This window comes from Diorhabda carinulata, chromosome X, assembly GCF_026250575.1.
Source record: "Diorhabda carinulata isolate Delta chromosome X, icDioCari1.1, whole genome shotgun sequence".
NCBI classification, from domain to species: Eukaryota; Metazoa; Arthropoda; class Insecta; order Coleoptera; family Chrysomelidae; genus Diorhabda; species Diorhabda carinulata.
The window spans coordinates 61,442,033-61,468,513 of record NC_079472.1 but is presented as its reverse complement, the minus strand read 5'-3'; the positions used below and the strand labels follow the sequence as shown (position 1 = coordinate 61,468,513).

Here is a 26,481-nt window from a genome sequence, read left to right as displayed (position 1 = left end):
TTAATGGAATACAGGACAACCAACTTATTGACAAAATGACACAAGATTAACAAAAATAACTTTCAAGTAAAATCTTCTTTAGATTTCTCCTCAGACTATTCGTCTATCATAGCTTAGCTGTTCTTTAAAGTTATCGAAGATGGTTTTACATTTTACTTAGTTCACACAAATGTGGAACAAACTGGAAAAGCTTTAGAGAAGACTTATATGGAAACATCAGTCCGAAAATCTCACTAAAAACCCCCCTTCAAATAGAGCTCGCTATAAGTCAATTTACAATAGTCATACAGAGAGTAAAGAGTTAGTAACATAACTTCACCTGAAGAAAATACAAAAAATAAAAGGAAAAAAGACAACTACGCAAAATATGGCAAGGATCTGGTAAGGCTGTTGAAAGATATTAATAGGTATCCAAGAATATCTATTCACTCACCTCCAGTAAAGACACCGGTGACTCCCTTTGGAAGGCAAGGAAGATCTACGAGGAAAATGGGATAGGAACAACACAGAAAAATCGACTGCTTTTCCAGGCCACTTGGTTAAAGAATTTAAACCGAACGATGAGGACTCCATTACAAACTATCATGATATACATAACTATTTATTCAAATGGAACTTACCATCAAAAGGTTCATACTCTCAGAATTTAAAAATACAATCAGGGAGCACATAAACTCAAAAAAGCCACTGGGTATGATCTCATAACATGCAAAATACTGAAATTATTATATATCGTAGATATGCGAGTAGGTTATTTCCCTTGTCAGTTGATAGTTTCGAAAATTTTCTCAATACTGAGACCAGGGGAAAACCAGATGAATTAAAATCATATCGCCTAATCAGCTTACTACCAGTTTTTTTGAAAGTCTTCGAAAAACTTCTCTTGAGACGACTGACTTCAATTCTTAAAAGCAGAAATCTTATTCGAGACCACCAGTTCGGCTTTAGATCTGCCCTTAGTACTATTGAACAGATACATAGAGTGATGATAGGGATAACTCAAAAAAGAGTTACCATGTTAAACAGCAAGATGAATTCACAGGATTGAGTTCGATCAAAGCTGGGGTTCCTCAATGAAGTTAACTGAGGCCGACTCTATATCTTCAATCTTCTAGCGGGCATTCATTCCGAAGTTACATCATAATCCAGTAATCGCATCAATGTACCCAATACAAAATATATAACTTACATAATGAAACGTGTCATTTCTACCAATATACAATTAACCCAGTTAAACGATATGGGTATTCATTTTGACAGACGTTTATCTTGGTGGAAAGATATATTTATGGAAAAGAAACAACATGGCATTAAATTTGAACAAATGTATTGGATGATTTGCCTTAAATCTTGATTGACTTTGGAAAACAAACTGCTGTTGTGTTAAGCTATACTTAGACCAATTAAGGGGGACTCTGCAAGCAATTCCAACTTCGAAATACTGCAGCGGTTTCAAAATGAAGTCTTACGAGCTACAGTACCAAAAACAGTTTTTTTATATGTCCAACAAAACTGCGTATTCAGTGACAAAACAACGAAACATCCACTTTAACTTTATCATTGAAAGATTTTATATTATTGAAGTATTTTCCTATATATTGACAATTTAATTAAAGTATAAACCTCGAAACCACAGTTACGTTCAGTTTGATCTCTTCCCCCCAATATATCGACACGCATTTGTCGTGATTGACAGTCACCAAGTTGTTATTAATGACGAACCTCCCTTTAAAACATTTTTCAACGATTTCGTGATTCGTGCCTTCGTTCGCCGGAAGCGGATCTGGAAAGTAATTAAAAAATAAGCTGTCGTTGCGTCGGTATACGTCACCTCGGATATGAAGCGAATGCATTTCCAGCTACGTTTTATTACTAGTTAATGGATTTTTTAAGTGGCATCTTTTGATGATGATGCTCTAGCTCGGAGATGGAAACTTTTAAAAATTACACTTTTGGAATCAACAATAATGCTCGGCTATTTCTATATAAATATGGTGTATGAAAGTCTGGGATTATTAACGTAATTTTCAAATTCATATTTCAATAGAAATTCCTTTTTAATATAAGAAAATTCTATAGTTAGTAAACTACTTATAGCAAAACTTATTGACGAAGAAAAATAATCAAGGACCGTGAATGATTGCAATTGATTAGCCCACTCCAAACTCCCCACGATGTCCAACAATTATTTTTTCACTTCTTGTGGAGTCCAACAAATAATTTTTCAGTTGTATTATATGTAAAAGTGGACATATAAAGTAACTAACGTATTCGTTTGAATGATTTTATTGTAAACATAGCGAGTAGCTAAATAAATCGAGAGTGTGTATAGCTAGCACTACTGTCGCATCCTCTCGCCATGAATCGTGCAAGGAACCTTTAGTGCCCGACTTAGACTCTCCATGGGAGGTTGTAGTCCTCCCGGTGAGTGTCTAATGGTGGTTCATACTTTTCTGAAACCCTTTTTTTAACAATTTTTTCTATCACTGAACTTTGTATGCAAAGATTGCAATGAAGATGCAAAATAGCGTCAATTGCTAGTAGATTGCATAAAAAAAAGAAGAATTGGATGAGAAAATGTGGAAAAATCTATTCTTAGTTGTGAATATCTAAGAATAAGCTGAAAAAGAGAAAAAGGTGTAATAGCATCCGGGTTCCAAGTAAACTACGACCATTCTAGTTTGTTTGTAGTAACCTATATCCATAGTCATTTATACAGGAATATACTTCAACCTATAAATGGTCCTTCATAAGGCATTGACACTAAAATTAAATTCTTAGGCTCAACCATAACTCAATTTCAAACACCTATAGTTTTAAACGCTTAAATAGAGAAGAGAAAACTCATAACTAGAGTAGAAAGGAAGTTGAATAAGAGAAGAAGATGGGAGCTAGGTTAGCTAATTAAGTTTCCAAATCGTGGAACATGAAGCACAACGTACTAGCATCAGGTTTCCAAGTAAACTACGACCGTTCTAAGTCGAGGTTGCCAGTACTAACCTATATCCATAGTCCCTTACACAGGAGTGAATTGCTATGTTCAATCAAAATTCAATTTCAGAGTCTTAAACACTTAAATAGAGAAGGAGAAACTCCTGACTGGAGTGGAAAGAAAGCATACATGTATCAATAACGAAAATGGTGTAACCTCATCTAGTAGCAGAACATAATATGTACATTGGGAAAACAAGATACAAGCATAGAAAAGAGCACGAAGTCACTTAAATGATATAAGTAATTTACACTAAAAGATAAATATGTATCTTGCTAATATGATCAATTTTTGATCAATTTTTGATTCTAACATGACTTAATATCAACTGCAATATCAAACTGCTGGAACTCAAAGACTAGAGAAAATATGAGGAAGGAATAAATTGATGAATCTACATTAAATCACGAATCACAGGTTACTATGTTGTCCAAATTTCATTCGAACAATAATCCAGCTCTGGAAAAGCAATGAATTCAACATATTTTCAATTTTAAAGGCATTGGTATTATTTGTTAACAGTAATTCAAAGTAATGCGTGTTCTAATTCTCATAACTTCAACTTTTACCACAAGTGGAAATCCCAAAAGAGAAAATCAGATCAACCCACAGGAAATGAAAATCCATAATTCGTATACTTTGATTTACTTGGTTAATATTCGACGATGTTGGGATTCAATAGATCTTAGGGGAGCCACAAGTGGGGAGAGGAGGAACTTGATTTCATATTTAACCGGATAATATGAGTTCGGGCGAGTGTTTGAATTTAATATACAAATTTATTTTATTTCTTCAGCAACTGTACTCAATTTTTTTATTTATTTCAATAGATTTTCTCGAAAAAAACCTTCTAGCGCTCCAGTTCACATTTGGCATTCATTAAATTATTATATTCAAGTAAAATATATTAGTTCCAATTCAGACGTTTTCTTGTGAATTGTGAAATGACTTCATCTGCCGATACTAGGCTAGTTTTTGGTCAGAAAATTAATTCCATCCATCCATTAATTTACTCTCATATTTATGTCCACTCTGTATTTGATATAACTTGTGAAACAACTTAAGAATCAACTCTGCAAGATGATAATTACTGAAATACAACTTTGAAAATCTAGGTACAATTAATCTTTTTATACTCAAGCTGCATTAAACCAAAATGTCACAATATTGTCGTATAATAAACAAAGGACGTAGCAAAATAGCTAAGTTATTATCAAAGAATTGCTATATAATCTATCTAGTTTTATTATTACATAAAAGTTAATTTTCTGAATGCTGCTATTGTTCAATTATTGAGGTTGAGTAGTCACTTCTGTTTTATTATCACCTTGAAGTTTTTGAAGAAACACATCATTCAGTAAGTTGTATGACTCACTTAAAGGAAACGCTGAAAATCTATTTTATTCATCAATTTAATCTCCTTCAAGAGCAATACAATAATTCCAACGCTTATAGAAGAATTTGTCTTCATTTGAGCTGAATTTCTTATCGATGAGCACTTTTTTCAAAATCAAAGAATAGCTAGTATTCACTGGGTGCCAGATCTAGACTATAAGGTGGATGAGGAAGCTCTGACCACTTCAATTGGACGACCGGAACGTTCACCATCTGTACGACCGAGTTTAAATTCAGCAAACCAATAACAAATAGTTCTTATCGATCGAGCAGAGTCCGGGTAACACTTTTGAAGACATTGATGAGCTTGTACAGTATTTTTTCTCATCAAGAAGCAATGATAAATTAACAAACGAAATTGTTAAATAACAAAAGTAACTTCACTTAAATGGCTGTCATTTTTTTCTAACTAATCGAAATATCATGAAATTTCACGCAAAAGCTGGTACTACATAAACGTCAAATGGATTTGACAATGGTAGCGCCATCTTTGTGTTAGTCACACGACTCATTAAGTGATGTCTCCATTCTGAGAGTTCAATAAAATCTCAGTGTCGATTCTAGAACCAACAACGCCTTCTAATGGTTGAAGTTTGAAGTTAATTTCAGTGTGTACTGCTCCTACTATTCGTTGATAAGTTGTCATACCCCATTTTTAAATTTGCTTTTAATATTTAGTGCTTAAAAAATTTTTCATATCTCTTATAATTACCTTCAAAAATTATTTTAAGCATATTTTGTGTGTTCATGATCATGTAAATTCATATTTTATATTTATTTGTGTAACAGAACAATTTCTGTATGGTTATATTTCAAAAAAATAATCTTAGTTCTTGTATATATCCTTTTTATTCCAATCAGTTCTACCTACTCACTCCCTCCCTCGTACTCAAGCACCACCACATCATCAAAATCATCTCCCACAACTTGCAGCTCATTCAAGGGCAGTCTTAATCTTGAAATTGATATAAAAATGGATGAAAAAACTCCCTACAAGTTTCCTTATTGATTGATTGAAATTTTTGCCCTCAGTTGATTTATATACACTTCACAAGGCTTCTGTATGTAAGTAAGAGATGAGATGCTTAATCTGTTGAATGTTTCGATCCAGAGCGCAGCAACCTTTGCTTGGTCGACCAAATAGTATCTGATATGTTACAACACCAGATAGAAATAGAAAAAATCTTGCTCTTCAATTCAACATCACAACAACCAAAGTTTTTACTTATACTATTTTATCATTCAATTCGTTCAGAGAATTTATATTCTTATCATTTTTAACTACACAAAGATCTCTATAAACTTCTTTGAAATTCAATATCACCTTAGGTGTTTCGTTGAAATAATATCAGTTGTATTTTTTCTTTGAAACATCATGATAATAACCTTTTTTTTAGTGATTGAACAGCTCTCAAGGAATATTTTTTTAACCCACAAATGGAACATGACTACGCGTTTGTTTTCAAAGTTTTCTATTTCAGTTGTTCCTGGTTATTTGGAAAATCATACAAGGTAAAAATGTAAGGACGAATTGGGCATAGAAAACACTTGTTGCCCCAATAAAAATCTTCTTTAGCTCATTAAATGAAATTTCCCGTCACAAAATATATTCAAATATATTAGCGTGCAAGTGCAAGGGTTCGAAAAATTCATATTATTCAACCTCCGATCGCTCCGTGCAGATGCTATGTGGCCAGAAGAAAGCGGGCATGCGCTGTAGGCGGGGTCAATCTTTTGGTAATGAAATTATTGTGTCGATAGCATGTTTTTATACAAATAATTGTTCAATATGTGACTAAATACTGATGTTTATTATTCATCATTTCCATTGATACGTTCAAAACGTCCTCCATGACACTACAGGCTCTGTTCATAGCAATGATTTTCAATCAAATTTGAAAGTATATTTCACTACATATTTTTGTAAAATTCATGACATTCCACGTAAAATATCAATAGTTTTAGGGGAGTCTATACAGTTGAAAACTTGAATTTTCTACATTATACTGGGCCTAACCTAACCTAACTTAACCTAACCTAACCAAAAAAGGATTATATTGCTTAATGATACTGTGATATTTTATCATTCATGATAATAAAAAAATTTATCTTCAAAGTTCGGGCCCTAATAATAAAATTAAGGAGTGTATCGTCGATTAAAAATCTAAAAAATTTTAGCGATGCGTATTCTTATAGAAAATTTGATTTCCTAGAAAAAGCTTGTGTAGTGAATTAATGTGAAATAAGCCGTTTCCATGTAGGCGTGCCTTGAACATTGATTCGTTTTTCCAATTTTGCGTTTCGAATTTGAATTACCAGAAATACTGTACAAAAAATTTTTTCCAATATTTTCAATTAAATCAATAATATAATAAATAAAAGTTATTCGACGTTTTACTTAAATTCAAAGATAATTTATATTTTTTTGGGTACCCAAAAAAGACCTTTGAGCTCAAATAATAATATTTTGTAGATTTTGTATTTTGCACAGACAACCTCACCAAAGAACCAGCGAAAGCACCCTATCCAAGTATTTGTAAGCCTTGGCAACCCACAGGATTGTAATAACCATTGGGTCACTTCGGTTTTGGTGACAGGAAGGATTTGGTTTTAATAACACACTCAAAATCGACGTACGAGGATTGTCTTAACTATATTTTCTGTTTGACAATTGTATAAATGCGTCCTTTTGAAGATTTGTTTGAAAATAACAAAAAAACGAGTTGTCAATAACTATTTTTCAATTTTCTATAGGAGCTTTTTCCGAATAATGAACTCGTATCAATAATCCAATATCATGCTTTGAATTTCAATTTATTGGTAGCTTCTGACTGAAGTTGAAAATATAGTTTTTATCGAATGAATCGTGGATTATCAGTTATGTGATTTACTCTGGGAAAATTGGTGGATTGAATATTTCGAACAAGCTCTAATGAATTTTGCGAAACCATACTCAATTATATTCTGAAATTAAACAGCATTTTCGATTCAGGTTTTAGAACTGCAATATTTATCTGCCAATAGCATTTGATAAAATAGACAGCAATGTTTTTCAGTAACCACTAAACTTGTTAATTATTAAGATTCGAATAATTTGGGTGTTCATAATTTTGATAATAAATAACGTACGCAACAACATTCATAACAAGCTCAATAAACAAATCTTGATAAATATACACGTGATAGTGAAGAATATAAAAATTATTCGAATTATATATGAGAAATATTCGAATACAAGCACCAGAATTTGGGGGATATGTATTATACCAGGATCCTACCTGTTTTGTTACAATAAAACTAATTTGTGAATATCACACCACGTGTATTTATTAAACATGTCAACGGAAGCTGCTTTATTAGAATCATCTTTTCTTGAGTTACAAAACACTGGCTTCAACCCCCCATAACTGTTGAGCCAAGGAATTGTAACTTTTAATTGACTCGTACATAGGTGGCGGCACAGTTATGAAATAAATATATAATTGATGACCTATATAATACAGAATAGGAGCCACATGGATTGTCTGGAAAGTTCTCGACATCAAAATCACTTATATCTTATAAATAGCCAGCTCGAGTTCTCGATTCAGCGACATCTCTTGATTCATTAGGGGTATTAAACGTTTCTCTTCTGCTTCTGGCGGCATTTCAATTTCAAATTCAAATATTTCGTTCTTTTTTTTTAAATAGTATAATGGAGATCGCGATTGGTTGATACAATAAATAAATGTACAAAAATTGGCATTGAAAGTACTTTATTTTTCAATTATGGGATAATAGGGTTTAAATATAATATACGGAACAAAAAATTGAACAGTTTCCTATTATATATTAAATAAACATATATTTTTGCTTCAAATTCCCGAAAACCCTGTAAATTGATGTGTGCATTGTTTTGATGAAACAACACTTTCTTCTTAGCCAATCGCGGCCGTTTTTACTTGATTTCTTTGCTTAAACGTTGCAATAAGTTTCAAGATAGTCGATGAAAATGATCCCACACGCATACCAAGAAACCTACGCCATGATCTTGCCTGCAGATAAAATGGTCTCTGCCTTCTTTGGAGCCGGTTCTTCCTTTTCAGTCCATTGATTTGATTGTTCACGTTCCATCAATGAATATGAAAAGGTGCCAAAATTTGGCTATAAAACATTGTCAAACACTCGATGGAAACATCTTCACGACGCTGGTTTTTGTTCCATTATACACATCTCTCTCATGTCCAAATTTTCAGTTAATATGCGATGAATTGTACTTTTTGAAATGCCTACTATATCTGTTAGCTAGTGAACTTTCAATCGACGATCATCAAGTACCTTTTTGTGAATTTTCTTTAGCATTTCTGGAGTCATTACCTCATTTGATAGACCACTGCGATGCTGGTCGTGCGGCGTCGTTTCAACTGAGCTACCCAATCTTCTACTGTTGACAACGAAGAAGCAGTATCTTACAGTGAAATCTGGTTCATCTTTTATATTTTATGGGCACATTTATGGGCAATTGGTCAACGATGACCAATTTTTCCCATGTTTACAAAGTAACTAGAAACGTTCATTATTAATGGCTGCCAAACCAATACCAAACAACGTGGCGTCTTCAAACTTGAAACATATGCTGAATAGATTGTGTACTTTCCAATACAAACAACTACCGGCATCTCTAGGTGAGGTCAACTACTTCTGGGACTATTCTGGTAGCTGGAAAAAATGGTAGTCAGTTCATTTCAGTTAATCAACCTTTTTTAGGCTTGACTTTTGTCCCGTCTGTGTAGTGTACTGAAAATTTATTCTCCCTAAGTCGCCACTAATAAACATAGCGAGTCAATCCACTATACGTTCTTGATTAATTCCAAATAATCTGATAAGATTTTGTGTGCTTACATGAAATATCACTTGCTCGAATAGAATTTTCGTATAGACTGAAAAAGCTTTTCAATTTGTTCGTTTATCTCGAACAAATATGCTTTTGAATATTTGTTTCGAAAAACCTAATATCTTAAGTGCTCGCGCTGGATATGTATATTTATGTTGGAGTGATATGACTCACTTTTCCCTGAATTCTCTGATGTGATAGCAAACATAAAACAAATCTGTCAATATTGTTTCATAATCGCTCCTATTACACGCCATTGTCGCTACCGGAGGAATATTATACTTCAGAAAACTTCTTTAGAAAGTTTGCTTTTATCTCGATAATACTTTTGTCACACAACGAGCCACTTACACGAATACTTTTCTTTTCGTTGAAGAAGCTATGAAAACATCCCCAGTTAAAACACTTTTTCTAGTAAATGGATTTTCATTTGAGATTTCTTCGATTTTATTTTCGGTTGTGGTGAAAAAATATACATATATAGAGTGATCTAGGACTTGATGCAAAAAAATCGTGAAAATGATGCTGAGATTCTTAAACGAACTCCCGTTTATGATTTATAGGCCTTCGAAGTTGCGAAAACAGAAGTTATATTTAAGTATATAATGATTTTTTAATGAATATTTACATAATATGTCTATCTAGTTTGTATGACTGAATAAATGATTCAAAACTACTATTAGAAGGTCAGGGGTGGCTCATACCCCATGGTTAACAATCCGTAAATTTTACAGGGACAAGCTATACATCATATGAAATATTTTGTCCTGTTTTAAATGTAATTTCTCTTTATTTAGCATCAACTTTCTCTTTCGTCTCTTCTAACTCCACTGAGCTTTCTACCGTTGTTTTCATTTTTAATTATTTGTCCAGAAAAATTTCCATTACGTCAGGTGATTCTTTGATCGTGATTCTCCTGGATTTTTTGTCTCTATTTCTACTCACTGTATCACAATGTTGTCTACTCTTTTCTCGTTTTCTAGTCGTTCGAGTCTATTGTCGATATCTTTTATTGTTATTTTTTTATTCTTTTCCACTGGTGTTCGATTTTTTTTCTAGTTCTTTCTGTACTTCCTATGTCCTCATCAAATTTGCTCAATCTTGATGCCCTTTTCCATTTTTGCCTTTTGCCATATCATTCCTTAACTTCCTAATTTTTCTCTTCTCTGGAAAATTTTTTGCTTCGTATCAAAGTCTTCCTATACAGCAATTTTTTTCTGTTGTAATTATTATCACTCATTTTCTCACTTCTAATCGTTAACATACCAAGCAAGTTCTAAAGCCAGTCAACTCGTCGGACTTTGATCTTTTTTCAGTGATTTGAGCTTCGTTAATTTTTGTTCTATGCATTAACTTATATTTATGAAGACTTTTGCTGAATCCTGTTGAATTCACCTTTGAACACTTTTATTTTTATACCAAAATTGTGTATGGAGTTTTGTTGATTATAATACTCGTACTTCCATATAAAACGAAGTTTAATGGACAGCGAAAATCAACTCAACTCTGGAGTAAATTACCAGAACAGAACTAAAACAAAAAACTAGGAATACCACAATAGGAATACTAATAATTATAAATCATTAATGGGAAAATTGAATATAATTTTCTAATGAAAATAAATACTTCATTTAAATGCGATGAAGAATAAAATTTTTGGCGTAAATACAATCATCAATTGGTCACTAAGAATGATACAAATACCAAATACTGAAGTTGAAAACTTGTTTTGTTATGAATTTCAACCATTTTTCTGTCTACAAGACTTGATGCGAAAAATTCGAAATTGAGTAGACGTGAAAATAATGCTGTGACATAAAAATTTTCTTATACGATAACTTGTTTCTGAGTTATAGGCTTCTAAAGTTGTGAAATCAGAACTTTATCATCTATATATTGAAAAGAATTATACAAATCTAATACAAGTCCGCCCGGCCGTTCTATCCGGCCGATTCTCTTCATTTTTTTTTTTTTTAAATAAAAGGTATTTATGCATAGTTTTGTCATCAAGTATTGAAAATCACTCAACTTAAACCCTCCACAAGTTATACTAAAATGCGACTTTTTCCCTATAAATTTTCCATGCTTTCATACGTTCGGCCTTTTATATCTCCTGTTCCAATCGAGATATGTCGATCATTTTGGCCTCAGTGAATCAAGATCTTTCATTTGAGATATTATATGACTTGATTGGTGGAGCCTGAGAAGAGCTGTGAGGAAACATTCAACTTGACTTTTATTTTTTCTGAAATTTTTCTACACTCAAAGCTCCATAGCTCAGGTTCTAATTTGAGTATAATTTCTAAATTATACACTATTATCTGAAGGCAAGGGGCGGCTCATGCCCAATGGTTAACAATCCGTAACTATATTTTTTTCTGTGGCCGTTTTGGATTTTCGTAATATGAGATGTAGATGAAGACGTCAGACTTTTACATCTGATATTAATTTTATATAGAGAGCAACAAAAGCAGTGTTGATTCGTGTTATAATTACAATGTTTGCCTTTTTTCTGGTTACGCCCCTGAAGCTGCACGAAAAACTATAATGAAGCGATAAATTATACAGAAATGCGAGATAAATAGAGACGGGCCATAAATTTTAAATATCAAGGACGTGAATTTGTGTACGATGTTTCATGGAAACACTTAGCATGTATCGCATATTAACATGCGTGTTTCAAAATAGTGAATAGCGCCCTAACTGCTGTTATTATGTAGACTTTACATATTACTTGTTTCAATTAAAGGTGATTTTGTTTAGTAGATTATAATTTGTGGCTATAATTCTAGTAACTTATAATTTAATAACTCTCAGGATGGAAGCTTTACAGTATTTGATAAGACTCCTTCGTTTTGGAAGTCGAATTATATTAAACGAATTCAGATATAACGAATCGATTGATTTATTTATAACAAGTGTTGAAAATGGAAGATTTTACACGAGTTTGTAGGCTAGTGACTCCAGCGAACGAATATGGAATCTAATTTTGAACACGTACTTTAACTGACAACCACAAAAGAAAGCAGTTAATATTCATTTCTTGGATTTCTCATAATATAGTTACTAAGGGATTTAAAATAAGTGAAGGCTTGGAGACGAATGTTGATTATTTTATGCTTTCCAGACTGAAAAATCTTCTATGGTGTTGTTAACATCATCTTCAGCAGTTCAGCAGTTACTCTATATGTTTTCAATCACCATTCCTTGTAGGAGCCCCCACACTTGAACGAAGGGGCTTAGCTTGGGCCAACTCTGGGAAACCCGGCTTTGGCAAACCATTATTTGCCCAAGCCTGGTTGAAGTTTGAGTCGGCCATCGTAAGGTGCAGGCTTGTTATCATCCTAAAGTCCCACCAAGTATGGGTCAATGATAACTTCAAACCTAGGACCAGAGTTGTACATATTTGATCCAGATCTGGGCCAATACTGGGCCCATCGCAAAATCCTATAAAATCACCAGTTTTGTTAGCGATAATTTTTGATGTCATTCTTCTCTCTTTATAAGTGTCTGTGTTTGGTTGCTTCAAAAATTTAGCGATGTCTTGAACCAATTTACCACATTTATTGATGCTTGCAAGTTCCTTTGTGCATTTTCCTCTTTGATAGTTGACAAAGAATCTTTCATCTTTGTTACTATTTCCTATATGTCTTAATATTGATATATTTTTACAATAATTGTAAATGATAACAAATTGAGGAGGTTTTTTACTTTTAGTCGACGATTAATGTTGAGTTCAAGTCTTCGATATCTCAAGTTTACTACTACTGCTAACAGAGCTACAAGAACCCAAGTTGAACACCATCATCTCATTAAATTTAACTGCAATAACTGCAACAATACTGGTTTTCCATATTATTCCCAGTCGTACCTTCAATTTATAGAAATCTGTTTTATTTAATTCATAAATATTTTTATTCGTCTTGCAATGAATAACAAAAAGTACTTGGTGTTGATTTACATCCTACTTATTTCGATATAAACGTATTCGTAACCCATGAAGACTTTGGTAAAACATTATATTAGAAATTCACTTCGATTTAAACAAGTCAAATGTAAATTACATTCAACGGAGGCACGGTTAATTCAAAATTTGGAATTTAAGTATTACCCTAGTTCCTTAATTTCTCTGAAAACAATACATATACAATACTACTTGTAAATGTTCTCTATGAAATGATAATCATTTAAATTATTATTCATTCAGTTTTCCGTTGAAAGAGAATTACTCCCAAAAAGATCCAGCAAGAGCTTAAACTACCAGTTGGCTTTCAAATGTCCCGTTACTTCGAACTTTCGAAAAGCTTCACTCGAAGTAAAGGCGGTAATAGTGTTTTCATTTTGTAATTTTGAACTTATTAAAATGAAAATCGTGTTTCTAGATTGATTTATTTATTAAATAATGAATGTATTATACAATATTCACAAAGCGGATGTTTGAATCCGTTCCTGACTGTGATTGAACCCAAAACGCCATCACAGTAATTGTCTGAATTTCATGAATAGGTGCTTTTAGTTTCCTCCCTTAACATTTTCCCTTTCTGAGTTACAATTCCATCTTCATATTTTCTTTATTATTCCATCCACTTTCCATAAGTATAAAAGTGTAATTTATCAGACGTTTTTATGGATGTTCATCATGTTGAATAAGATCGGTGTTTTTGACTTTTTACATATTGCTTTTCAACTTCTGGTATCATAACGACCCAATAAAAACAGTTCTGGTAGTATTTTCTCGAATTTTTCACAAATAAAAAATCCCACAGTTCATCTCATCAAATTTAATCTAACAAAAAGTTTCTGTATATGATCCGTGGAATATTTTAGTACTTTATACTAATTTACATAACATTTTTCTCTATCAAATCACTAAGCTTGATTAAAAATTCAGCATAGACTTGAATTGTGAATCAACAAACTATATAGAAACATTAATAGATAATTGTTTGAAAATTTCGAAACTTTGTTGCTTGAAAATTACCTCGTGACGCCCCTTCAAGTGCGAGGCCATGGGCCCACTTCCACCAGCCTAGCTACGCCACTGATCATCACTACATCGAATTCATATAAAAAGATTCACAAATTGAAACCGAAATATCAATTTTCAAATACCCGATATTTATCACTTTATTTTTTGCTGTTTATTAATAAATATTAAATTAATATTTTCGGATTTGCTAAAAGCAAAAATGAAAGAATTAACGGCAATAGAAACAATGTCGAAGCAGCAAAAATAACAGTGAACAACCAACCAAAACTAGATCAAAGAAAAAGAACCAAGAAAGACAACAAGTACTAATAACAACATGGAATATAAAGACCCTTTTGAGAACCGGAAGGATGGAAGAAAAAGCAAAGGAAATGAAAAAATAGAACATAGATATCACGGTAATACAAAAAAACGAGATGGGAAAAAGCGGACAAAAAAATACATACTCCTATTCAGCCAGGAATTAAAAAGCGGAAACAAAGGAGTAGGACACTACGTAAGGAACAAAATGGAAAATTGCATACTAGATTTTAGACCAGTTAATGGAAGAATAGCAGATAAGACTGAAGATAAATATCAATCATGTTACGTTTATCAATACCAACAGAGGTGGTACAAGAAAAGGGAAAAGATTACTTCTATGATGAGTTAAGTCATGTAGGAGAGGAAATATTAAAAATAATATTAATTGGAGACGTAAACGCAAAACTAGGAAAAGAGAATAACCTATGAAGTGTGATAGGAAATAGAAAGGGAACTATCCATCATGAAACTAACGACAATGGGCACAGGCTAGCCTAAGTAACAGGAATAATGAATACCAAACCAAGTTTGAACACTCTAAAGCAACTTGGAGACAACCAGGAGGTTATACCAAAAGCCAAATAGATCACGTCGCAGCCACAAAGGGAAAAAACGTACAGAGGATCACTAGCAGACACGGACCACTATTTAGTAATGGCCAAAATAAGAAAATAAATGTTACGAAACAAAGGACAGTACTAGAATATCAATATTCATAATTTCATTGAATTGCGTTTTGATAATCAAGGTATCGTCTTCAGAGACTGAAGGTGCAGAGTTTAGTGTAGTGGTAGTGTATACGGTAAGTTCAGTATTATCAAAATAATAATCCTACGGCAGTTATGTCAAAGATATGATTCGCGGGCCGCTTTCGGCCCCTGGGCCGTATCAATAAGGCCCACGATCGCAATGTGTCCCAGAAAGAAGAATCATGTTTTTTAGAGCTTTTAGACTTCATTCGATTTCTCAACAAATGTTTTAAATACTCTTACTCTCAAATCTACGGCGTTGTAACTAAATTAAAACCGAAAATATTGTGGGATAACACTAAATAATTCATCAGGAATCATTGACATCCAAACATGTCATGCAACCTACACTTAAAATTGTAAATTTTATAAGGAGCAGAGGACAAAATCACCGATAGTTCAGGCAATTTTTACAAGATTTGGACGGAAAGTTTTCTGATGTCCCTAATTTGACTGTTGGCTAAGTCGAAAAAGATTTTTTGCACTACGTGACCCTATTCTTGTTAAGAAAAGGCAAACCAATTGATTATGACGATGTCTGGTGGATTGATTGTGTCTTTTCGGTAGATATGAATAAACACTTGACTGAATATAAAGTTTCAGGGTAAAAATCTGATTGTCACTCAATGTATTGATTCAAGCCGTTGAAGCTGTGGAAAAATCAGGTAAAAAATCAATATTTTCACTATTATCCTCATTTAAAATCATTCGGCACGGTGAACCAAAAAAAATTGGTTAAATATTCTCAACTTCTGCATAATTTGATTACGGAATTCAAAAATTTAATGAGATTAAAGCTCTTACATCCCACAAGACCATCTTTTATAACTTTGATATGATTTTTATCAACCCTGCATTATATACTTATATAATTTAATAAATAAAATTTCACAATAATTCAGTTAATTTTATTTTATTTTCAATCTGGCCCACCTACGAAATCAAAATTTAAGATATGGACCTCTGAAAAATTTGACACCTCTGTCCTACGGCTCAACTTCCTTATTGATTATTATTATTGATTAATAATTGATGATCATAAAAGTCAAAGAGCAATTTAGAGGGTAGTAGTGTACAGATATAAAGATTTTCGAATACCTAGTTCAGAGGCCATCGTGAATATAGGACGACAATGTTCATGAATATTTGTTTTACATTAATATTGAGTGTCCGTGTACATGTGTAACATATGTGTCTGTTTGTAAAGCATGCATACAAATATGTAGTTATGATTTTGAGGCAACACGTGCTGGATTATTGATGCAATTTCGTTGAAACTATCAAAAATATCAAGGGAATGTATATACAACCGACAATAAGTAGACATTTGCGATACCTCATGATTATGTGCGTGTTGAAGTTATTTTAATGGAATGTTTGAATCATGGGTCAGCGAACTGTGACTATAACTTAGGGGATAGTGTTGAAAATGACCATAATCAAAGATGAATATGTAAATTTTAGCTTTTAGAAAGCATTACTATGAAAATAATAATTTATACAGAGGGAATTGGTATAGTTAAACTTATAGAAACTTATAGAAGTTTGTATATCAGGTGTATTAGGGGTAAATATAATGATGGAAAATTAGGAATAGCGGAAACTCCCCTAGTGGAGATATGAGAAAAACGATTTCCTGTGATCTGGATTCATTTTTCAATCGAAAAATATTAATGAAAAGACACGAGTTTTTCTTAAATCATAAGAACACAGTTCTTAGTCTAAGGATGTACAGACAAGATGAATACGCAACGAAAAATGCCGGCAACCAAATCAATTTTGTCATAAATACATGGAAATCGGATTTATTTTGAAATTACTGATAACCAATGGTTTATTCAGTTATATTTGGTTTTCCTCGAAAAGTGATTACTTTTCCGTGTACTCTCATTAATAAAGGAGCTGGTTTCGGATTCTTATACATCTTCAGCGTTACAATGACACCCAGGATAAACACAGAAACTCAAGAATTGATTGAAACGAATTTTATGGAGCTAATCCTTCAACCTAATTCAGTACAATAAAGTTTCTACAAGCTGGAATTCTTGTTTAGAGTTGATGACGTCTGGAAGTACAAAATTAATTATATCAATTATTTGTAGTTGTATTAAAAAATTTTACACAAATTATTCATAGCTTTTTCGTTCGTATGAATGTGACCATTTCTTTTTCGTTAATCAGATTCCGTTCCAAGAATTTTCGAATCTTTATAATTGAATTGTTTGATGACCTTTTAGTCTATTTCCTAAATACTGAGATGTCTGCCCTATATAGACAGCATCACTGTCCTTTTCTTTGTTTTTGTTATTTAGATTTTAGATATTTGTGGGGAAATTTCTTGTAAATATAGCGAGGACAAATGTTTTGTTTCTCAATTGATAACAATATATCTTTTTCTTGAATATGTTGTTTATCGTTTCTTTCCGGATAATTATTTTCTTTCAATGCAGTTTTTTGGCTTTTTGGATAACTGAGCATTTTCATTCGGGATATATTTAGTTGCTTCTCGATACGATTGCTGCGCTGAATTCTTTGACGCTTAGCTGTCTTCTTGTTTGTCCTATCTCCAGGGAAAAAAATAATTTGACTTTCAAAAAATATTATACATGGAAAATTGTTAGAAAAAACTCATTAATTGTTACAAGTCGATTCAAATATTTCCTTACAGATTCAATAGACATTTTTCATTCGGATCAAATTTACAGAGGGCTTTAATCATGTTAACTTACTATACTATTATGGCGTTTATTTCAGATCTCACTCATATTTTTTCGTTGAAATAATTGAGCTTCATATCACAGGCAATTATTTTATACGACCAGCTAGATCTAGAGAAAATAATTAACGGATTGTTTTATCAATAGACACTACCGAATAATTGATTCTGAAATAATTGACGAAACATTCTATCTCTCATTCGATATTTTATGTGATATATTTCACGTGATTCAATGTCCCATGTGTGAATTATCGATGACCATAAAATTTCAGCAATATGTGAATTATTAACAACCCCACTTACACGAACCTAATTTTGGGTATTGTTGTTATAATCGACAGTTATATTTGTGATAACGTTATATTTATATTCATTTATATAAATCTCCTATCGCTACTATACGAGGATGGTCCAAAAAGTACTTGGTCTGACCTAGAGATGACATTTGTTTGAAAGCGTTTGGCAGCTATCAATTTTTTTCATTAAATTTGTAAACATGGGAAAAAACTGGATCAGATTCTACTCTGGATGAGACTGATCCTGCGTTATCAACAGTACAATATTGGGTACCAGAGTTTAAACGACGCCGTATAACCTGCGAAAACCAGAAATCACAGTGGTCAACCATATGATTAAACTTGCGCGAGCTAGCGTGCATGTTAGGCATTTTAAAAAGTGAGTATATCATTTCAAACAATAAAAAACAATGGACTGAAAAGGGAGAACCGGCTCCAAAGAAGGCAAAGACCTTCTCTTTGCAGGCAAGGTCATGGCTTCGGGTTTTGGGGATGCGCGTGGGATAATCTTAAAAATAAAGTGCGAACTGGCTTCAACGTTTGAGCAAGAAAATCAACCGAAACCACCGAATTTGGAAATGAAGAAAGTATTGCACCAGCTCAAATATCCGTTATTGCCATGCCCAAAATTAATGAATTAAAGTTTGAACTGCTACCTACCTGCTATTCGCCAGATTTAATCACCTCAAGTTATTTTCTGTTCCAACACTTGTAAAAATGCTTGTTGGTCAAGGATTTTACATCAATGGTGAGATTATGTAGACAGTTAATGACTATTCTTATCATAAGAAGGGTATCGAGCTTATTGGACATCAGTGGGAGATATATGGATCTAGAAAACTATTATGTTTTAAAATAAAACTATTTTTTTCCAAATTTTTTTGTGTTTTCTTTCTCTTAGTACTTCTGAGGTCTTCCTCGTACATATCCACTCTATTCTTTTCTCATTCTTAATTTTCGATCACTTTCTTGAAATATAGAAATTGATTTGATGATTATAATGAAATTTGTCAAAAACAGGTTATAACTCCAAACATATTTTGGCCGTTGACCTTTAAATCATTTCAATTTTTGAAATATGCGTGGAAGGTCATTAGTACTGAATTGATAAATCAAAATATCCGATAGAAATATATTACAGGTCTATCGATATTTCATACTGAATACCTCGAATTTAATATTCATTCGTGAGAATTCTTGATAAATGTTTAAGAAATGATGGATAATTCCTGAAATAAATTGGAATTTTTGGAACCGTTGGTGATATTTATACTGTTTACACAACTACAACACTCACAATTACCCTGTTCGACGCGCGTTTCGATAATCAAGATATCGTCTTCAGAGTCTGATGGTAAAGTCATTTCTCAGTTTTAAGATGTTGTACCGGATTCTTCACATGATGGTTTTCATTCGTTAACATTCTTTTTTCTTTTTCTTCCATTTCTATTATTTTTTGGACAACTTTTCATATCCTTTTCCATGTTATTTTAGATTTTACCAACTATAGTTTCATTTCATTCATGTTGAAGCTGTCTACAATGATTTTTTTGTACTTTAATCTTGCTTCCTCTCGTCGTTTATACACAAACAAGATATGGTGGATGTCATCACCTTAGCAACAGTTTCAGCATACATTTAGTCAGTCTTTTTCCTTTTGTGAAGGTAATCTCCAAAGCAATCGTTTCCAAACAAGACCTAGTTCATAAAATAGTCGATTTCGTAATAAGTTGTATCCGTTTATAGAACAATCTCAGATATTGAACTGTAGGTTCGGCGTCCTTTTTATAAGTGTGTCGATCTGTCTTGCTACATATATGGTCGTCATATCTCGCAGCTTTTTCTTCAATCACGAGATTATATCTGCTGCATTTAGTGACTTGGATCGGTATAGCCTTGATATTCAAAAAGTTTTCCTATTTGTTTAAATTTTTACCAGTGAATTATTTTTTAATCGCGTGTTAAATCGAGGCAGCGTATAGAATTTGAAGGTATGCAACACTGTCTATGATTCTTCTTGTAGAAGCTGTAATTGCCCTTTATACTTCGGTCCACCGGATATGCTTCCCAAAAGTTGACTTTTGTCAATCCAAACGTCCTGGTATTTGAAGACTTAGACTGAACTGAATGGAATCAATCTTCATTATTTTTGTTAAGGCAACTGTTTACGTCTTTTTAGGTGCCAGACTCAAGTTGATTTTTCCTATATAATTATATATAACTAGCTGGAAAGATTAACTTAATGTATTGAGGTATCGTCATTATTTTCTGTAACCACTATCGCGATATCATCGATAAAGCCTTTTACTGTTATTCCGAAGCAGGTCGTTTCAAAACGTTGGTCGAAGAGCTAAACCTTGAGGTACATCTTTTAGTAACCTTCGACTTCCAGGATAATCCATCTGCTAGAATTATGGAAAAGAATTATTTGTGAGAGATACTTCTTAATATTTTGTTCTCTGAGTTTGTTTAATATTAGTTTTACCCTTTTTTAATTGATTCCAAGGCCTCAATATGCCCACATTATTAAAATAGAGATTAAAAGTGATATGCCAACCATCGAGAACACCGAGGACACTAAAACTATCACTGCTGGCCTTGAGCTAGCTATTGGTGAACAATTTTTTCTTCTCGATCCATTCTATCAATACATCTTACTAGTGGTAATCTCCCATCATTACTAGATCTCATTGTCCTTGATACCGAATTTTCTTCTTTCCCATATTTTGATACAGGGTGAATCTATTTTCAATGACAATCAACAGCGAAACCAAGGTTCAAACTGGTCATCACTTATCTTAATATATAAGAAGATGATACATATGATTTGAGATGTATAAAAACGATTTAAGCGTATTCTTTGGTTTCACCTCGTAAATAGTAAATGAAAACAAGTTGAGAGCATTTAACTTTTTATATTTCTTTTGATGAGTTTATTCGCTCCTTCCATTCGAAAACAACGATGTTATAAAAAATTAATCAATATTCTTAGATTAATTTGCAAGGTAGTTAGCATGTTGATAATTTGTATGTGGGTTGTTTGTGCATTGGATTTGATGAATCTTGGCTCGTTTTTTTGGTAGATTGAATACAAGGTCCCGGAATATCTCAAGTAAACAACAAAGTGAATATTTTTTTGATAAATCAAACAAATATAAGAGCTAAAGAAACATTTTTAGTGCGACATAAGTTTGACAGTTTTTCTTCTCACCTAAAACCACTATTTTAGAAAGTATATAATCTGTACAGCATATGTTTCAAGTTTGAAAACGCCACTAGTGTTTGTGTGAAATAAAAGCTGAGAGAATCGCGAGGAGTTTCAAAAAAAAAACTTAAGGCAGCTAGTCTTGAACCAAAAAGGCAACTACTGGCTGCAAATTAACCGCGTATTCCAATGGAAACAAAAACCGAGTGGGTTTTTATTGAAAATGATGGTGGATTAACCGATACCTGGGACAGATGTTAGTTCCATCAGCGATCACTTCATTCTTATTCACGACAATGCCCGTCACATTCAGCAGATTCCGTATAGCAGTACTTAATGGATGTAGAAATCACCCTTAGGGATTGGCCAGCGCGTAGAATAATTCGAATCTTATAGAGCATTCATGAATTGAACTTAACGGAAAAATTAAGGCTAGAAATCCTGCACCAATAACTACGCAATCAGAACGGCGCTCACTGAAGAATGGGATAGCCTCAAACAAGATCCAGTGAAGAAACCTATTCGACCCATGAAAAAAGTTATTGGAAGCTGTTAATAGAACCTATGGAGGGAATACCAAACATTGATGTGTTAATTTTGCATAAATTATCATTTTAACGAATTTAAATTTGTTTTTCCTTTACTGTTAATCATAATACACTTTCCGTTCGATATTGTTCCTTTCCCATAGAAATGTTTTCATAATAACATAGACCACTTATTATAAAATTAATACTAATGGATATGAGATGTTGAGGTCAAAATAAGAATGGAAGCTACAGATTTTTTGGTAGAGACTTTTGACCGTGAGCGTACGAGTCGAGTCGATTGTTTTACTCACTAGTATATTGTACTTAAACATGTTTGTGGAATGTTAGAAGTAACGAATATTCGGATAAATTCGGATAAATGCTAGTATTCCCAAGGGATGCATTTATGTACGTCAACGATGTACTCGAACCAGATCAAAAGCTTCGCCGACGATATCACACTGGTGTCCAAATCCGTTGGTAACAACAGACCTCTTCCATCGAAACCGATCATGAAAACAATCTGGAATGGGTTGTACACAATCTACGTTCAGTGGAGCAAAGACTCAGACTGCCCGTTTTTACAAAATAGGCTGATTTGATCCTGCCTGAACAAAGATCATCACCATCACCACAAATTGGATTGAATTTTTTAATCATGTAGCCAAATTAGCTTAGGCAGGTCCACAAAAACTTGGAGTTTTCTATTTGAGACCAGAAAGCTATATTCTCTTATCCTCTACAAGGTCCAGATTTGTCCATCTTTGGAATATTACACGAACATTTGGAGCTTGGCTCCCAAGCATACCATGAGGATGTTCGAAGCGTTATCCATGTGAATACATGATCTCTTTTTATCAGAGAAAATAGTCACTGTGCTATATCAAGATTGTATGGTGAGTGGTCAAAAATTCTCCACTTGACACTATACGTCGTGCATTGTTATGGATGAGGAAATAGTCCCTTCTTTGAATAGCTCCCTGTAAACGACGTAAGTTATTACAGTAGACTTCTTTCTAGATTGTCAACAGGATTTAAGTCTTATCCGCTAGTACCAATAGTCTATGAAAAATTATCCCATTTATTGCTATTAAGTGTGATATATGTAAGTCGCTTAGTGTTATGGATCTAGCGCAATATTTCTTGTCGGTGATCACAATTTTATACTGTGAAATTTTTGGTATTTCCATGGATAGTTCAGTAATTGTGAACCTCTATGTCTTGTATGTCTTGGTTAACGTCAACTGAACAACAAACTGACAGTGACTAGCGTCTGTTACCATCGGCAGTTATAGTATCAGTTGTAGTATTCACCTTTAGAAGTCTAGTGCAATATGAAGCTGAATGATTGATGTCGGGTCATAATAATGGATGGTTTCCGGATATTAATGTAGAATAAGAAGAAATAAGAGCTTGAGTACGTCTTCTGTTATTCCAAACAATATAGTTACAAATGTATATTCCTGAATATGAAAAGAAAATAGTGGATTTTAAGTAGTAGCTTCAAACGACGTGGGTAAATTATCAACAATCGGATTGTTAACATAAATTGTATCAGAATGAAGAGCCCTTAACCAACTTATCAACATTAACGATGTTGTATCAATTGTTCATGTTTTACGCCCGTACTAATCACACGACTTCTCTGATGATTCTGCTCATTCCCAGTTCTATCACGTTTTCAGTTGCCTTAAAAGGAATAATTATCCTGTTACGTATAGAAAATATTAATGCCGGATAGGTCTGAAACTGCAGCGACAAATCCATTGCTCTTTCGAGGGACCGTAATCCGAGAAAAGAAGTTAATTAAGCAGAACTCTCGGGCGCGAATATGCGATCCACAACAATTTATGAATATTTATGCGTATTTCTGTGCAAATTCATGGCACTCTTAATTAAAACAATCCACATGAGATATGATTATTTTCACACACTGATTGCCTTGGGAATCGGAGTTCTTTACGAGCGAAATTTCAATTGCAATTTGCTCTCTGATTTCTGATCCACGTTTATTGTGAATATGTTTTGTGATCGTAGTTTCTCTCGATGAATATCAGTGTTTCCAACCACATTGTCTTCGTATGATATTAGTAAATGAAGAAGTTGAAGACATCTAGAAGTTGGCGCTAGCCATAGTTTTATCAGAAAACAGTTATCTACTATCTATTAGTTATCTACATGTATGTCGTACTTTATTATCCATAAAAAGTGAGAAGTGAGAAAGATATTTGCCACAAAAATTTGTTTCCTTTGAATTCGGCGTGTGTTCGTCATGAATTAAATCATAATTCAATCTGGTAATTCAAAATTATTATAGTACTTTTTTCATAGCATAGGTATATACCGAATTATGGAGTAAAAAAAGTGAATATTGATGATTTATGTTACGAGGTGTGACTATTAGGTAAAGACACTAGTGATACTACTGAAAAAGTACGCATGCGTCATAGGTTAGCGACTGTCAGCTGCTTAGCTTGAAGCCTACCTACTCTTGCTACATTGCCAAACATCTTCACGACGCTGCTTTTGTTCAGATATCTAATATGTCTGCAAACTCGCGCACTTTCAGTAGACGATTATCCAATGAGGCTTTGCGGATTTTCTTCAACTATTTTTGAAGCCGTCAACTAGTTTAGCTCTTATATTGGTTGGGCTAAGGCCTTCCAAATCAAATTATTGTATCACGATGACTAATATTTTACATGTTTAGAATTTCACTGAAAACGGTACTATTAATGGCTGTCAAACAATACTAAACAACATGGCGTCTTCAAACCTGAAACGTATGCTGTATAGACTGTGTGGGATTTTTAAAGCAACTACCGCCATCTTCAGGTCAGAGTAGGTACTTTTGGGACCTTGTATACCACGTTATGTATTGTCAATCTCAAGGAAGGCGATTTTTACCAATCATGTTATAAAAGTAGAAGTGAAAACTTGATAATTCATAAATATGGTTCAAAATTTTGAATTCTCGTATCTTTTAAAAATATTTTACTGTGCAACTATTACCAAATACTGAAGGTAGCAAAAACGTTTTTGGCACGTGAACTAATTTCAGATTTTTCATAGATAAAAGTTTTTATCTCTTTTAATCTATTAATGAAGAAGATTAAAATTTGGAATCAGATATTTATTTCTATTTTATAACATAAAAAATAAGTGGAAATAATCAAAACATTCGATCGTGTTTATGAAACACATCAACTACGATTCTTGAATATAATATTTAATTGAAGCACAAATTGAAATATAAACCAATATATAATTGATTGATTTGCTTTGATGTATACAATCGATTAATTTAAATAAAACTTCTTATCATTCAAATATCAATTTGAAAACCCTATTTCCTCCGATAAGATGTATATCACTCAAACCAGTTCATAGGAATAAAACAAGAAATTACTTAACCAAGTAACGTTGATTTACCGCGATTATGTGTGGTAAATCCAGACGCTTTGGTCAAATAACCGTTCTTGACATAGTACAGTGAAAATTATTCAATTTCTAAATAATATATATGAAAGAGAGATTCGTTCTTCACTAATCACAAGAAAAAATAATTGAATAAGAGCAATTATGTCATCTATAGCATAAACAAGATCTCAAATAGAAAACCAAAAGTAGTCCACCAAAATCGAGTAGCGCTTGAAGGAGATCATGACCATGACAGGAAGGAGTGAACCATTTGCTAGAAGAGTCTGACCATGCCTTCGAAGAATTTAAAACATCTTTGTTTGAATCAAAAATTCACGAGGGTTAACAACCGTCTTCCGGAAGAAGTTTGATGAAAGAGAAAAACTTGACGTTTAGATCTCAGCTTCCGGCAAAACACTGAGAAACAAACACAATTCGTTGTACATCTTCTACCTGGTTATCAAAAATTAATTTCGAGATCGATCCACCCATGGATGTGTGGATGTGTCAGAAACGATGGAAAAACTCCACGACTGTGTGGTGGAAGCCAATAGGAAGAGACTGGCTATAGCCAAGATATCGAGTAACCAGCGGATTGGCGAATCGTCAGGAACATCGTAAAGGTGATATTCCAAATACCGGTGTTCACATATTAATTAGCAGCTTTACCTCTACATCACAGCACCTAAAAAGAAATTTCCTTCTGGGGGAAAAATGACATGAACTAGTCCACGACATAGACCGTAGAGCCGGTGCTGTCAAGTTATGATTAAGAAGTATAAAGTTTAGTAAATTTATTTTTATTTTACATATGTTTTTATATACAACAGGAATTTTTTTATATTGTTTTTAGAACCAATCTCTTACAATGCTTTTGTATTTATTTGTTTGTTTATTTACTTTCTAGAATTATTTGGAAAATTCTTTTTGTATACATATTAGTTTGCTTTTGAGCTAAATGTATATAATTATCGAATAATCAGTGATATTTGGAAAAAAATATTGATTG

At 33.1% G+C, this 26,481-nt stretch overlaps 1 protein-coding gene across 1 annotated transcript in view; it reads right to left on the bottom strand.

The window, feature by feature from the left end:
- Positions 1 to 12,750, bottom strand: part of LOC130900569 (nephrin-like) — a 288,962-nt gene extending 276,212 nt beyond the window's left edge. Inside the window, exon 1 of the mRNA XM_057811268.1 lies at positions 12,462 to 12,750. Coding sequence (XP_057667251.1) covers positions 12,462 to 12,750 — 289 coding nt within the window. The remainder of the gene's footprint in view (positions 1 to 12,461) is intronic.
- Between the last annotated feature and the right edge of the window lie 13,731 nt (positions 12,751 to 26,481).